The sequence below is a fragment of the Carassius carassius genome, chromosome 4 (genome assembly GCF_963082965.1).
Source record: "Carassius carassius chromosome 4, fCarCar2.1, whole genome shotgun sequence".
Classification (NCBI taxonomy): Eukaryota; Metazoa; Chordata; class Actinopteri; order Cypriniformes; family Cyprinidae; genus Carassius; species Carassius carassius.
Window position 1 is genome coordinate 34,368,366 of NC_081758.1, and position 17,635 is coordinate 34,386,000.

At 37.2% G+C, this 17,635-nt stretch overlaps 1 protein-coding gene across 1 annotated transcript in view; it reads right to left on the reverse strand.

Annotated features, from left to right (window-relative positions):
* LOC132139897 (protein phosphatase Slingshot homolog 1-like) overlaps window positions 1-12,376 on the reverse strand; it is a 29,388-nt gene extending 17,012 nt beyond the window's left edge. The window contains exons 1-2 of the mRNA XM_059548589.1: window positions 12,020-12,376; window positions 6,985-7,022 (exon numbers count right to left, since the gene is read on the reverse strand). Of these exons, the coding sequence (XP_059404572.1) occupies window positions 6,985-7,022; window positions 12,020-12,100 (119 nt within the window). The 5' untranslated portion in view covers window positions 12,101-12,376. The remainder of the gene's footprint in view (window positions 1-6,984; window positions 7,023-12,019) is intronic.
* Between the last annotated feature and the right edge of the window lie 5,259 nt (window positions 12,377-17,635).

The following is a 17,635-nucleotide window of genomic DNA, read 5'->3' on the forward strand; positions in this document are numbered from 1 at the left end:
GGCTTGACTGAGAAGAACAGAGCATTGGGGCTCTCTCACACACACACACACACACACACACACACACACACAAACACATACACACAAATGAAGAAGCTGTACTCAGATGAAGAGGGTTTCTATCTAAAAGCCGACAAAACAGGACAAAGAGGAAACTGAGACACCAAGGAACAGAAACAGCCAGGGGGAATCTACAAAAAAGGGGGAGGGGTAGATATTTAAGAAGGAAGGATGAACAGTAAGGAAGATGAAGAGAACTGTCTAAAATAACTAAAAGAAGCCGAGTGAATGGGACTTACTAAAGGGCATTTGGATTTTTTACTTTCTGGATCGGCAAGATCTGTGAAACGACCAAAGAAAAACAGCAAACAAACAAAACGCTGCCAGGTTACACTCTTTAAAGGAATGTTTTGAGTTCAACACAAGCGATATGCTGTCAATTACTACAAAAAAATCACCTCGACTTGTCCATCAGTTCATCAAAATAAGTAAAAACCATGTGTACAGTAATGAACTTGTAATAGAGGCCTATGGGGCAAGGAATTGCAAAGGGTTTCCTTCAGAAATGAGGGCACAATATTGTTTGCCATATAAGCTAATACACTGTAAAAAATATTTTTCTTAAGTATTATTCTAAATATCCTTAAATACAGGTTTAGAACTAGTAACTAATTTTTCAGAGAATATATCTTAGAATTAAGCTAATTTTCATACATTTTCTAGATTTTTCGAAGCATAAATTAAACAAAAATTATTTAGGTTTATGTTTAATACAAGATGCCAATGGGGTAATAAACTGTATATCCTGTATATACCTACTGTATATTTGCTGTAACATTACTTATAACTATAACTGTATAACAAATCACAATCAAACATAGTTTTTCCAAATTGCTGATTTTTTTCTTCGCTCAAATTAAGAGCATTTCTTGCTAAGTTTATTAAACAGTAGTTCTGTTGAGCTGAAATATCCCCTTCAACCTAACAAAATGCAACTAACAGATAACAACAGGTGGCCTTGTGGTATCTTGTGCATATGTGCTACTGTAATATATACGATAGGTGTGCGTGTGAGCCTTTAAATATATTCATGATGGATATCCTAGAGCAATTAGCCTTACATGCACATGCTTTGACACACTAAAAATTCATAAAACCCATGACTACACTTACAGAGCTTCACATGTGACTCAGCATAACCATGGCAATGCTATCAGGCAAACTCCAGAACACCTGACAGGTGTCCCAATTCAAGACTCCTGCATGTGGAGCTTTAAGCAGATCAGGCATGTGCGTGTGTGTGTATCGTAAGGTGCGTGTTCACTGGATTATTCCAGTGTGCTGAGACTACATTGGTACACAAAAGCGCCACGGTTGCTTTTCTGCACACACAGGCACAAAAAGATACAAAATATTTTCTGGAAGCAGATGTTACATAACATTTCAAAAGTCAAAGCGAGTATGATGAATTGCATATGACATCAGTGTTCACCAATCTATTGGCCACATGCCTGTATTTACACCGCCTTCTTATTAATCTTATGAATTGCCACATACACTGGCCTGAGTCCGAATGATGTTGAAAAAACTCAAGAATATATATTCATGCAATTTGCGCACTTGCAAGTAGAACATGTGATTCTAAGAAAAGAGCAACGTTATTGTTATTTTTAAATAATAGTTCACCCAAAAATGAAAATCTGCTGAAATTGACTCATGTTCAGGCCATTCAAGATGTAAATGAGTTTGTTACTTCATCTGAACAGTTTTGGTGAAATTTAGCATTACATTTTCTGCAATTTGATCCAATGAATGCAAACATGTGATGTAATGTTACATTTGTTCAGATGAAACAACAAATGGATCAACATCTTGGATGGCCTGAGGGTGAATACATTTTCTAATTTTAAAATAAAAAGGTAATGCTTTTGAATTGAATTGCCATATAAAATGGGCCTACTGCTTGCTTATGCAGGTACAGTAGGTCACTTTCTATCCTGTCTGACAGTTCACATTTGTAAATGGTTGTGGTCTTTTCCCCCAAGTTTATATTCTATTCAGCGTTATATAATATCTGTGCATATGATAATTTTAATTTTGTTCAATTATACTGAAGTAAAGGGAAATAACATGTTTTGGTATCACATACATCCTGTTGAAAAAAAAACTTAGGTTGGTTTTAAATGTTTTGATCAGCAAGGTTGGTAGCAAGATATATATCGTTGGCTGAAAGTGCACTTTAATACTCAGAGACATTTTTGGATGACCTACACCATCCATCAAAATTAATGTTCAAATTTAGAGCATCAAGATCAACTGATAATCATCCCGAAACAATAATGCAACATTTTAACTTGTATGTTTCCTAATGGATCAGAGACATTGACACACACACACACACACATACACACAAACACTGATGCAACTACACCCAAACATAAAGACAGATTGCTGTGCTTGACTGCTCCTGCCTCGGAGTCTGATTTGTGAAATCACCAGCTGGCTCAATGCTGTGCCACCTGGTAGATTTCACAGGAAAAGTCTTTGACCGGTTCAGCTGGCATTCCTGAGTACATCTCGCAAAGGGTAAGATTAGGGTTACAGCTATTAAAGGGGTCCCGTCTGTGATAAGGGTAAAATTTGGGGGGCTCTGCTGTTTAGCCTATTAATTCAGATACCACAAAAGGCATTTTTATTCAGTTATGCTTTTTTAAAAATGCTAGAAAGGATAGATTACAGCAGGAATGGGAAAAAGAAATCAAAAGAAATCCCCCCAAAAAAGGATTGCTTGCTTTGCCAGACTGCGTAATTTGGTCAAACATTTTGTGACTTTATACCAATATGAATATAAAATATTAAATAAAAAATGCATCATACGACTTTATATCAATATGACTATAAAAGATTGAATTAACTTATATTACTAGTGTACTTCACTGTAAAATAAAAATATACATAAAAAAATAATAATAGATTTATTTTATAGTAAAACTGTAAGATTACTTTACTAATATTTATAAATATACATTTAGAATTTCAACAATTACTAAATTTTTTTTTTTAAAAGTCAAGGTACTTTAGTTTATTATCCAATTCTCACTCTTAACTAGTTACGTATTAGCATGCATATTACTAATGTATTGGCTTTTTAGTAGTAGTAATAAAGCAAATATCAATGCCTTATTCTTCATGAGTATATTTTAGATTCTTTAATCTGAACCCATGCCTAAATTTAACAACTACCTTACTAACTATTATTAGGCAGCAAATTGGAAGTTTATTGGGGCAAAAGTCATAGTTAATGGTGAGAATTGGTCCCTTAACTAAAGTGTGACCAAATATTTCATATTGGACAGCAATTAATATGGTACCGTTGTATCGTGCATCGCTAAAAGTAATAATTTTTACTAATCATGTACTGATCTAAAGTTAAATATATCTGGGTCACCATATAACCATAAAAACTGCAGTAAACACAAACAAAATGTATTCTCATTTGCATGCACATGCTATACAGTATATCTGCATTATAAATATTCAAAGTTCAGATATTCGGAGTTTAAACTAAACCATGAACTGCAAGTAACAGCATTGCAGATTCTATCGCAACACATATTTTCACAAGAGTTCAGGAAAATACAAGATAAGTCAGCGTTAGGTAAGATAAAAGGAATTTGTCAGGTTCAAACGGTCTTCTTACTAGCAATGGGTGTTACTTTTAGGAATCAGTGAGCTCAGGCAGAAGGACAGGTCTTTACACGTGTGCATAAATGAATTACATCAAATACTGTGAAAGTGTCACGTTCTCATAATTGCACAACAATAAACAGAACAGGTCCAGGACCTGTTTAACATATAACAACTAGCAGTTTGTATCTTTAGAAAACTAGCTAGCTCAGACTATTGTGAGTCAAACTACTAGCGTTTTTGTTCCTTCTAAGTTTCATTTTAAATCGTCTAAAATGGCTGTTTTTTTACATTGTTTAATTTAGCTTCATGCATCTGTTGCACTAGTGTCTTTATCTGTGTTTTTCCACATTAAAAGAGAATTTGTTTCACATGAGCCTTTCCCAACACACACAACTTTTCTGTCAGTTTTCTGAGCTCTAGATAGTTCCATGAATGCATAGATTTTTAGAATAAAGGTTGAACATTAATTAAATTGGAATTTCTATTCTGATTTTAGAAGATACAGTGGCCTCAAGATGTATTTAGACTAGTTCAGTAGTTCAATAATGAAAATAATGCTTATAATTACTGACCCTTGTGCATCCAAGATTTTGATTTTGAGTTTGTTTCTTCTTCGGAACAGATTTAGAGAATGTTACATCGCTTGCTCACCAACGGATCCTCTGCAGTGAATGGGTGCCATCAGAATAAGAGTCCAAACAGCTGATAAAAACATCACAATAACCCACAAGTATTCCAAACAACTCCAGTCCATCAATTAATGACTTGTGAGGTGAAAAGTTGCATGTTTGTAAGAAACAACTCCATCATTAAGGCTTTTAACTTTAAACCGTTGCGTCTGGCTAATTGTTAAATAAAAAATTATAATCTTTATATTTCATGTAATATTTTTTTATCTTTATTTTATTTTGTATTTTTATTATTATTATATTTTTTTACTGTTTTCAATTTTAAGGCATTTATTTATTTGTATTAATTAATAAGAATTAAGTGATTAGAACTCCCTGCAGTTCCTTCAAAAACCTCTAGGGGTTTGCAAACGCCAGTTTGGGAAACCTGCATTAAATAAATATCAAACCAAGTGATGTTAAAACAAATGATGCTAGAGCTTTTCTCAGAACAAACTTTTCTCTTAGTCACTTTTGCAATGACTTTTAATCAAGTGATCTCAAAGGGATTTTGCAATGACTTTCATTTAAGTGTAGCTTAAGTGCTCACTACTTTTTGGGTTCACTGTATGTTCGCTCTAATTGGTATCTGAAAGATACTCTGTTCATTTAAGTGGTTAAATGCTGAGGGACTAAAGTCTTATCTATGAATCACAGGGAGATACAGAAATCAGACACAGCCTCCATTGTGTCTGTAATCGCTAACACTGTAATCTCAGAGTCCTTTTCTCATATCCTGTTTTTACAAAAACACTAAGCACTGCCTTCTGGACCAATCATAGGGCAAACACTGCAAGAAAGCGACCGAGATGGACAGAAAGTACTAAAAGCACTTAAAAAGCACTGTGGGAACAACTGCTCTTTCGGATGACCTCATGTAGGTCACACACGCCACATGTGCTTACATCCAACAGAAAACAGGCAGATGGCATTAGGGGTTTCATTCAGGAGTACCTCTGCTCCCTTTTCTAAGTTTGATCAAAATTAAAAACAATACATCTCCTTTTACTCTTCAACAAACCATTCATTATCTCTGTGTTCACACGTTCTGGGGATTGGTTTGTTTGAATGTGCTTATTACAAGCCATTAATTTACAGATACTTTACTAAAAGTACTTTTACTGTTATTTAGACAAAAAAATGTAAATGTGGGACACAAACTGCTACTGATTCAACTGGTGTTGAATTAACAGTCAACACAAGAGTTATTTCCCCAGCAATGTGACCTTTTAGGATGTCATGTGACCTTTAAAATGACAAATCTTCCACTGTACACATCCCCTTCCTTTAGTTCCTCAATCTGTACTGTACCTAAGAACTGTCTTCATGAGTTTGGCCAAAACATAGATGGCAACACTGAAATACAAAACAAAAGTTTCACAAAGTACTGCACATCGGTGAACAATTTGTCTCTTAAGAACTTTGCTTCAATCCTCGTGGTGACCTAGATTCAAAGTTTGAAAGGACTGGGACATTAGTCCAATCCCAGCAGACACTAGACCTAGTTTAATATGTCCTCTAAAAGATATGCTGAATGAAAATAAAATGCTGAATCTAAAAACCTGTCTGGACTGACAACATGTCCTCTCTACTTCAAAAGCATCTGGCCTTACGAAACACTAAGGCTGTTACTGAAAAATTATATGGAGTATAAAGATTTTGCATTAATAATTGCTTCAACATATTTTTTAATATGTGCACTGATTCATGTCATTTTCTATAGATCAATTAATAGTGAATTTTCTCCTCCGCTATAGCGTCTCTAAACAACAAAGAAAAGGTGTAATTTCCATTGAGTGGTGCTAAAAGGAAACCTACCACCTACACTAAACAGTGTTAACAAAAGCAAACAGGAGATAAAAACACATTTGTTGAAGCAATCACATAATTTTTGCTTGCTTACAAGTCTTTGAGCTCTTCGTCACAGGTAAACAAGTTTACTACATCCGAAAAGCCATGCATGGCTGGTTATGCAATGCAAATGGAAAAAAAGTATTTGTTATTCGATAATCTTTATCCTGCATTTATGTGTGTGAAGAAACTAGTTTTTCATTTCAGCTTAAAAACTGCAGTGAATTGTATGTATTGGTACATTTTTTGAGTTTTGCAGAAAGGCTGAAAAGTGAAAATCAGTCAGCTTGGCTCCTAAATTTGTAATTTTATAAGCCAGTAGCACCTGGAGCCCTGCAGAAGATAGCTGGCAATATCCAACTCTACTAAACAACACCATTTCATCCACCTGTCAGCTACAGTCATTGAATTACAAGGAACCAGATAGTTCTACTAAGACAAATATTAATTAGGAACGATATGGTGTCTGTATATAGTGGGGAAAGCCAGCAAGACATTCACCTCAAATTAAACCCACTTGAGGAACTGAAACTGCAATAAAAACCCACTACAGTGAAAGCAGTGATCAGGCGCCTGGGCTCAGATATCTCTGATTATATGTGTTCGGAACCATCTCACAAACTACAGGGTGTGCTGAAGACTCCTCCCATCATGAAACTGACAGACTCTTCATCATCTGCTTCTGACAGATTAGACCTTGGGAACAAACACACACACACACACACACGCATACACACAAATACAGAAAAACTTGTATTTAAAAGCCAGTTGTCACCTCTGATTTAGCCGCCGCTCATCGTCACTTCCAAAGTCCTGGGAAAATAAAAAGAAAATATGAGGGAAACAGAAGTTAGTCATCTAAAACAACAGATCATCATGACACGTCCACACTGTTTTATTTTAATTTTATTGCCTCCAGGCTTAAGATAAAGAATAGTCCAGGATGTAGGATTTTCTGATGTAATAAATCTAATTATGTCTTCACGCATCTTCTACCTAAACCAAATTATGAGTTCTAAATTCAGCATCTGTTGTGAAAATGTCAGCAGAATTCTGGAATAAATAATGGAGAGGCCAGAATCCCTCAGGCCTCGGAACTTTTCTAAATTCCACAACCTCGCCCGACTCAAACCCAGCGCAACGAACAACAATCTGGCCTAAACATGGTTCTTTCCCCCCACATGATCTCTCTCTTTCTCTGCTTAATGTGTAACCTTTAAGCACAATACAAGACCTATGTGTCCTAAATAAAAAAAGCTTTGATATATCACTATTCAAACCAGCGTAATATATGACAAAAAAGAAATGTTCTCTTAAAGCTGAAACATGAAGAATGGGGCTTCTTCTTAAGATAAGATTTCATTATAACAAAGAGTGTTTTTAAAATAGTTCTTTAGTATGTGAATGTGACGGCCCTGATTATTAGGTTACTGATAGTGGTATATAGCACTGAATGAAGGCCAGGGAGTGTGCCATGGTCAGATGTGACAGATGCCTGAAGGCGAAGAAACCATCTCAGGGGAACTGGCTGTGCCAGGGTTTCTGTCACGTACCAAAAGCTTTCCCTTCATGCAGAAGCTAGGCTAATAAAACTTTATAAGCAGGCCAGAATGAGGAGTGGAAACATTGAGGTTTGTGAACAGAAACAGAGGTTTTAAAAGCATGAGGCTTCTCTGTGATTTATAATATACTTGGATATAGACTGATAGCAATAGCAATAGCAATTAATTTAATGATTAAAGGGATAGTTCAACCAAAAATGAAAATTCTGTCATTAAAGGATCTATGTGGAGGTTTTTACTTAAAAAAAATCTTTAAGATAGAGTTTTCATTTGTACATGTATGAGCCAACCATGATGTAAAAAAAAGAATGACACCTTGACTGTCCACCACGGTTGCCTCTATCAGCCTGTAGGCTCAATTGTGTGTGAAGGAGTCGGGCCAGAATTGGCGCGAAAATTCACAAAATGTGACGTCATGCGCATTCTCGTCTACTTGGGCTTACAGCGGCAATAGTGTTTTAAGATGGACTCTGCGGATGGAAAGAAGCGACCAGCCTCTAGCACAATTCAGACACCCACGGACACTCCTCGTAAGTAAAAAAAAAAAGAGCATGCGCACTGAGAACGAGAATGAGACTGGCTGCAGTTCCTCTAACGGCCACTGGTGCCAGTAACGGTTAGAAATTTCAGAACCTACGCAATGCTCCTTTAATGACTCACCCTCATGTCGTTCCAAACCTGTGAGACCTCCGTTCATCTTCGGAACACAGTTTAAGATATTTTAGATTTAGTCCGAGTTCTGACACTGCTGACATGTTTTCTGGTGCGCTCAATAACAAAGATAAGACGTCAGCAGCGTTGTACGTCAACAGCATCACTGCAGTGTTGTGAACGCGCTCAAAACAGATCCCGAAGAGAAGACATTGCTGAATATAGTTGTTATTTTTGGACCAAAATGTTTTTTCGATGCTTCAACAAATTCTAACTGACCCTCTGATGTCACATGGACTACTTTGATGATGTTTTTCTTACCTTTCTGGACATGGAAAGTATACCATACACAGTTTCAATGGAGGGACTGAGAGCTCTCGGACTAAATCTAAAATATCTAAAACTGTGTTCTGAAGATGAACGGAGGTCTTACGGGTTTGGAACAACATGAGGGTGATTCATTAATGACATAATTTTCATTGTGGAACTAAACCTTTAAGAATAGCACTGTGAACTGGATCAACAGATTAAACACGAAGCTATTAAATTCCACGGTTTCAGAAAATTGGTAAAGCAAGAGTCATATTTTTTTTTTTGTCACAAATTTCCCTTCAGTGTTAAAGGGAAGAAAGAAGGTCATACAGTTTTGGAACGACATGAGGGCGAGTGAACAATGACAGCATTTTTATGTGAACTAATACTTTAAGGAAGCAAATAGGCTCAATTTTGGTTTCGTGTTAAATTTTCCCCAAATACCACACAAAGCTTCTGTAGATTTTTACCTTTGGAACCTTAAAACCGTTTACATCACTGTCTCTTGTTACCTCTCTACCCATCCTCTCTTTCAGTCTCTGCAGGAGATGACATCACTGCAGCTGCATGTTTGAGGTTGTGATGTGAATTCTAAATAGTGTCCTCACTAGCGTAGCACATTATGCAATTATTCTTAAGGCCTGTTCACAGTTCACACCAAGAACAATAAAGATAACTATAACGATAAGCATCCACACCAGCGTACGATAACATTGTTTATTTTAAGCATGTGCTGCAGTTTTGTCATATGCCGCTTTAAATATTCAAGCTCTTTAAAGCAGGACGGATTCTGATCGGCCATCAATGGTTTTATCATTCATCAGCCGGAACAAAATCGTTCTGCACATGATTCCAATGTTATCATTCTTCTGTGGCATTACCATTACAGCTGTGATGTGGATTCGGTTTTCTTTTAAATTGAGAATAATTTTTATAACTATATCTTTACTGCTATTGTTAGTTATCGTCCTTTGTGTGAACAGGAGTTTATATTTAACCACAATATAGATTTGAACGTTAAAGATTTAAACCTAATCGGTTCGTTTTTAATCCAACTATGAAGCAAAAGACAACATTTCCTAAAAGTTTCAAGAACATTGATAATCTGACCATGTTACTGTTAAAGAAACAAAATGTGATTTATAACCTGAACTGTGTGTATATGATAATAATAGTACTCAAATATCTAATATTCATGATGTGTTTGTTAGTCTCATTGTATCCATCAGACCCCTGTTCTTTTTGTGCTCTCCCATTCAAATATGTAAAGCTAGCGCCCCCTACTGGGTAGAAATAGTAAAATGGATTTCTAAGGCAACTATGATGTCAAACAAACTATTATGAAAGTGGGGTGCTTTCATGAAGGAAAGACAATTGAAGCCTACAAGAAAATTACTTTTCACTTTTTAAACTCACCACCAGAGAATCACTAACCATGTAAAGCAATACAGCTCTACTAGTGGGACTGGCTAAAAGGGTTTTGCTCCAAATGAAAAGTAAAAAACAGGAAACATTTCATCACATGAGAGGAGCTTAGCTGTGCCAGGGAAAAAAGACTTAGATTTAAATTTCTGTCAAGCAGAAATGCAGGCCTCAGAGGCAGACCTTTAACTTTCACACAAAGAATGGCAGCTCATGAAAAGTAAATTAAATTTAAAATGTTAATTAAATTATAGCATGTAATAACTTGGCTAGGTGCATGTGTGAAAGCACAATTTAGGAACTATGGGGAGTAGGAAAGTCAATGATTAGTATTTCTGTTGCTGGTTTATTTGTATACAGGATAGCCCATGACTGAAAAGCACCCAACACTTTTTGACAGTTCCCCTTTTAAAACAGCTTGACCGGATGAATGGAAACACACAATCCAATACAATATCAAGAGGTACATGCAAACAAACTTCTCCCTGTTCTACTACTACATACAATGACAGGAACAAAATTTCAATTATATTTTCAATATAAATAAGTATAAACAAAAAAAGTAGTTGCATACACATCTTGCCATTTAAAAGTTCACTCAGCGAGTTTCTGTTTAAGTGTAGCTGGTTCCTCCTATTCATGATCCTACCAATAACAACTGTTACGTTGTGTCTGTATATAATATATAAACTGTTTGTTTTGTTTGGATGCACTTTTGTGTTTATTTTTTAATTTGTGGGAAAAAGATGAACAACAGTTTGTAAATAAAGCTTCAAACTGTGGTTGAAATTTTCAAGTGATGCTGTATATTCACAAACAGTAACAATACTATTCAGAACTGGACAGAGACAATGGAAAGAAGAGAACAAAGATATACGAAAGGTCTCATCACAGCCCAAAAGAAAAAGGCACATTTCTTATTATTAAGTGACTTTTAAGTTACATTTTAAGTAAGACTTCTACAAACACTGGTAATTTTTAAGATATTTTTTTAAGAATTTGTTAACTTTTAAAACAAATAACATAATTTGTATTACTTTCATGGTTATGCTTTGCAAAGCACACTGACGCACTCAGCTGCATGACAAGCCTGGTCACGTGATGTCAACATAGCGGCGATCATCAAAGGACGTGTAACTCCATTTAAAATAAAACACTATTTTATGGACGGTTGATATGTCTTACGTTTTCATCTTCTGTGGGTGTACATAATTTTAATTTAGAATTTTTTTTTTTTCAAAAGTGTCATTCATTTATCTCTGTATACAGTTTTAGTAAAACATACTGAGTGCACCTTTAACCTTTTGGCATGTTATTATGAATAATCCTTAGTTAAACCTGTAACGTATCTGTACCAAACAAAACAGTGTGTTTGTGGTTTGTTCACTAAAACTATACATATTATTTCACAATCGTTAAACCTCGAATTGTAGGACAGCTTGGAAACAAGCCATTGGCTCAATAAAGTACAACAGCCCTGTTAAACACTTTCTCCTGTCAACAGGGTTCAAATTCAAAACATCACCCCTAGCCCTGAACCATACATACTGTCTACCAGCAGAGATTAAGCATCATCACAAAACACACAAGATAATCAAGGATAACGTAAGAACATAAATCAAGAATGATATTTATGCCATGTATAGTGCATAAAACTCCCATTGGCGAATCATGTCATCTCACAACAGAAGACAGACGCAGTGACACAGCGTCCATCCTGCATCAACCCTAATGGCATCCCGCTAACTAGCTCTACAGCCTGAGCTGAATTAGCATTAGGCCTACGTGATTCATAATATGGGTCCTGTTGAGTTTTAATGAATCATTACATCATCACATCTCCGCGTGTTTATTTCCGCTTACCTCCCCCGCGTTGGTGGTGGCGGTGCTGGAAGTGGACGCGGCGCTGGGAGTGGGCGAGCGCTGCAGGGTTACCAGAGCCATGGATGGAAATCTCCCGGTAGCACAACGGCCAGTCTATCTGTCAAAAGCTAAACCGACTAGCGGGATTTCCCCCTAGCAGCGGGGCCAGATACACGGGGATTGCGCTGCGACTCCACGCGCTCGCAAGGACCGCTGTTAAAAGGCCATGGCTGAGCCGCTATTCGGCGTTTTTGTGTCGCTGATTCCGTTTTGACATGAAGCTGGATGGTGTTTTGGTGCTTCTCACTCACTCTCTCACTTTCACCCACTGCCGCATGTGGCTGAAACTCGGACTACAGCTCCTGCCTTCAGCTCATACAGCTTACAGGGCTGTTTCTGTAGTGAACGAATCGGTGTTTTTGAATGAATCTTTTAAGTGAACGATTCACTTCCATATTTTTCGTTCACCGAGTCCCTCCCTTTCGCGTGACTGTTTTTTCTGCCTTCTAAGACTGACTATAGTATGCACCATAGCATTTGAGTATGGGCTGTGTAGGAGCATATTTTTATTGTTAATGAACAAACACACCCTTCACTGAACGAGTCAGTGTTTTGAATCTGAACGAGGCATTTCGATGGATATTTGAATAAACTGGGAGTCTACTAGTACCTCTTGTATGTGAAAAAGGAAGGATGTAATTTAGGCTGCTACCATTGTTGTTACTATAACTTGATAAAAGCCATGCAATTCATTTCTTAAAATGAATGGATCTCCAACTATGAAAAAACAAGTGTTTCTGGAGTATTTTTGATTTGTAGAGGTCGTCTTTCAATAACTTCAGTGATTCAATGCCAAAAAAAAATCAGATCTGATTTTTGTAAAAATAGGCTAACGATTGCGTCATAACCTGCGACTCTCTGTCGCACAGGAGAGAAATTACCATATGGACAGCAGGAGAAGCTCGCAGGCAATCTTTTACTGTCTATGAGGCAATCGGGGGGACGTGGAGGCATGAAGTCAAGGGAGAAGCCCATAGAGAGTCCATAAAAGCAACAGGACAAAATTATTCAGCAACGTCTGCAAGATTCGGTGGGTGATTCAGATTTCTCTTGGCACAGCGATTAGAAGACTTACAATTGTCAGACAGGTTGCTCACGTGACATCTACGTCATCAAGCTCAGTTTGAGTTTGCGCAGTACGCCCGACCCCCAAGAAGTGCGTGCTTCTAATTGACTTCATTTGTCTCCGTTGAATCCAATGGGGTTGCTGTGTCCATTTCTTTTACTGTCTATGCTAATGACACACTAAAAATCCACACCGCTTCAGAGCAGTATTCGAAGCTTAGCGTATCCCATCATGCATCACATTGTGAAAATAAATCATGATACTTTTGATACATGATACACGGAAACCTTTCAAAAGTATGTTTAATATTAATAATAATTAGAAATCACACATAATTTGCATGTTTTATTGGTGTAAATGATTAGTGGTGATTATTGGTGAGTTTGTTTTGTACTACATATGCAACTGCTTTTTATTACCACAAAAGCACCACAAAATTCAATTGTGTCTCTGTTATGGGGACTACTGAACAGACATTTAGAAGTTTGTTTTAAATGCAGAGTATTAAAAATAAAAATAAAGCTCCGGAAACACTTGCATTATTACAACACTATAAGTGTGTCCCATCAGGTAATCTCAAAGCAAGAAATGCAGCCTTCAGGTCTGGAGCCTGTGAGGCTTACAGCTCAGCCAGAGCCAACCTGAGGAAGGGTATCTGCCAGGCCAAACTCACACATAAACAGAATATTGAAGAACACTTTAATTCTTCAGACCCCCAGTGTATGTGGCAAGGCAGACTACAAACCACCTAACTCTGTGCCCCCCTCCAGCTCTGCCTCCCTCCCAGACGAGCTTAATCACTTTTATGCTCGTTTTGATCAAAATAATAAGGAGATCTCACTCAAAGCTGAGCATCAACCCAGTGAACTGCCTCTCACACTCTCCACATGTTTACAGTACTTTCCAATAGGTCAACAGAGGATGCCATCTCAATGGCACTTCACTCTGCCCTCACCCACCTGGACAGTCAAAACACACATGTGAGAATGCTGTTCATAGACTTCAGTTCTGCATTTAATACAGTAATCCCCTCCAAGCTGATCCCCAAGCTCAGCAAGCTTGGAATCAGCACACCCATCTGCAACTGGATTCTAGATTTTCTGACTAACAGACCTCAGTCTGTTAAGTTAGATAACCTCTCATCCTCCATCATCACCCTGAACACTGGCGTGTAACAGGGCTGCGTACTGAGCCCTCTTCTGTATTCCCTCTTCACCCATGACTGCGTTCCTGTTTATGGCTCCAACACCATAATCAAATTTGCAGATGACACCACGGTGGTAGGTCTGATTAAGGATGAGGATGAGTCAGCCTACAGGGATGAGGTGCAGCACCTGGCTGTGTGGTGTGCCACCAACAATCTAGAAGCTGTACGGATCAACGGAGCTGTAGTGGAGCGTGTGTCGAGTTTCAAGTTCCTTGGCATCCACATCTCAGATGACCTCACATGGTCCCATAACACTTCCACCCTGGTCAAAAAGGCACATCAGCGCCTTTACTTCTTCTGGAGCCTTAAGAAAGTTCACCTGAGTCCCAGGATCCTTGAGGAATTCTACCGCTGTACCATTGAGAGCATACTCACCAACTGCATCTCAGTATGGTACAGCAATTGCTCCGCATCTGATCGCAAAGCACTTCAGCGGGTGGTGAAAACTGCTCAACGGATCACCGTCACCCAGTTAACTTCCATTGAGAACATTTATCATAAGCGCTGTCTGGGCAGGGCAAGAAACATCATCAAGGATGCCTCTCACCCTAACCATGGACTCTTCACCCTCCTTCCATCCGGCAGGCGTTACAGGTGCCCACACTCTAGCAATAGTAGGCTCAGGAAGAGCTTCTTCCCAGAGGCTGTGACACTTCTGAACGCCACACCACCAATCTAACCTGCACCTGCTCTTTTACTGCACTGGTCACAGTACTTTACATACATGTATTTGCACTACTCCTATTTTGCACAGACTGCATACTATTCTAGATATTACTGTAAACTGTCTAAAGTTGTTACTGTACAAAGCACAGTAAACTATTTCTATAAAAATATCATTGCACTACTGTTATTTTGCATATAATACATTGTTTAACAATACTTTTGCACAAACATCCAACTGTATTTATTACCACTGTTCTCACGTTGCTGCTGTTCATATTGTGTATATAATCCAACATTGCTCTGTTTATAATGTACATACAATCCCTACATTGCATTCCTATTTATATTCTGTATATACTCTGCTCAATACTGTATATAGCAACTCCACTGGACATTCTGTATATCATAGCTTCACTTACTCTGCACTTTTTATGTATATAAAACACTACATTCTTGCACTTCTGGTTAGCTCTGTACTTGTACTCTGCATAATGACAATAAAGTTGAATCTAATCTAATCTAATCTAATGAAAAGTTCTACACACACTTGTGGTCTTCATGCTCACTTGAACACACCAAATACTGGAAATATATCATATAAGTGGTCAAGTGCAAAGACTGCAGTTTTATTATTGTTCTAATACTTACAATACCTTATGCCTCTGAAGAAATGTTTTCTGCATGTATTTATACTTTGATTTGAATGAAAACAGCACATCCGTGCATCGAGGCTGACACACAAGAGCGTACGCTGCCTGCATTCAGCTCATGTTCTCCAAAATGGCGCTACGGTGATGCAGAGAGACACAGAGGAGACAAATTGTTGAATAAAGTCATTATTTTTGTTTTATTCGCATACAAAAAGTATTCTCGTCGCTTCATAATGGCAGTTAATGGGTCAGTCACAAGCCTCCCGGTTTTCATCCAAAATATCTTAAATTGTGTTCCGAAGATGAATGAAGCTTTTACGGGTTTGGAACCACATGGGGGTAAGTGATTAATGACAGAATGTTCATTTTGGGGTGAAGTAACCCTTTAATGGATAAATCAGTCTGGGTTTGAGTTTTACATGCAACGGTTTCATCTCTGATTCTGTGCTGTATGTAAACAGACACGCCCTGGATAAAACACTGGATCTCCACACATTATTTCTCATCTAGATTTAATTCAGCATAGTTTATTTTTCATTACAGTCACTGTCTATTTCTAAGAAAAAAAAGATATAGGGATAGAGATATAGATTTAAAGATATAGGAAAACAAGCTGTGTTGGTTCCCATTTTAAGTTATGTTTATTATAAAATAGAAAATGTAGTCTTGTCCCAGGTCTGATGCACATGACCTCAGTTTGTTTCTGCAGTTTGAGTCGTTTAGTCACTGTGGAGTTTTCCAAGTAGAAAACTGGAATATGCAGAACAGTGTACCATAGAAACATCCGGGAAGCTGCTTCCAACTAGACTGAAGTAAGGGGTTTTATTTTTTTTTTGTCTTGTAGCACCAGTGTTCTGACTGGGACACACATGGTAAGGGGTGTAACATTTCCGTCACATGCTTGAGGCACTTGGCCAAAAACAACACACTGGATAGATGGCCAATCAGAGCATACCTCACTTTTCACACGGATGAGCTTTGTAGAAAACTACACGTTTCAGAAAGGTGGGGCATAGAGGAGAAATAATAATGTACGGTATGTGGAAAATAATGTGTTTTTGAACATAAACTGCATAAACATATTTCATTACACCAAATACACAAAATAATGTAATAATGTAAATAATGTAATAATGTAAAAATATAATTTAAAACTATGTTAAATGCCACATAATATTCGGTTTTGTTAAATAACACTTGTCAATAATTAAAATGTACACAATTCAAATTCAAATAGTTTTGTCATATTTTAAGCTTAATACACCTCCGGGTTCTTCAGGTTGAATGAGCTGTTTTACTGTAGGCTACATTAGCACTTCATTCATAATATATAGCGAATTAATTAAACAAACAAATCCAGCATTTTGCAAACAAACTCGATCTGCTTTGCAAAGGAAAACTCAATGTATTTCAGTAATGGACAAACACGAACATAAGTGGTTGATTTTACATTTTAAAGCACAAACATTTTCTTTTTTTTATCTGGGTAGCTGAGTAGTATACGTTGCCCAATGCTTCATGTGCATTTGACTACTTTGTACAAAGTGCTAACAAAATATTTTCATGGCAAACTTATGTTTCCTTTTTTACCTCTGAACATTTGGGCCTACATATGGTTTCTGTTTTAGTTTTAAGGTTCCTGTTTTATATTAATTATAATTTGAACCCAAAAGTGAGCTAAACCTGACAAAATCTCCAATAACCTCCCTTTGGGGACATCCTCATTTGTAAAACTGGTATTGAAAACAAAGTTTTTTTTTTTAATTGTTAAAATGCACAAAGTATCCTGTTATGGGTAGGGTTAGGTGTAGGGTTGGTGAAGGGGCGATAGAATATACAGTTTTTCACAGTATGTGTGTGTGTGTGTTCAAATCTTTGTATGTATACGGGATTAAATTAGTTTAAATTATTAACACTCGGCCTAACTGCATAACTATCAAATATAAAATCACTTGGAGCTGTAAATC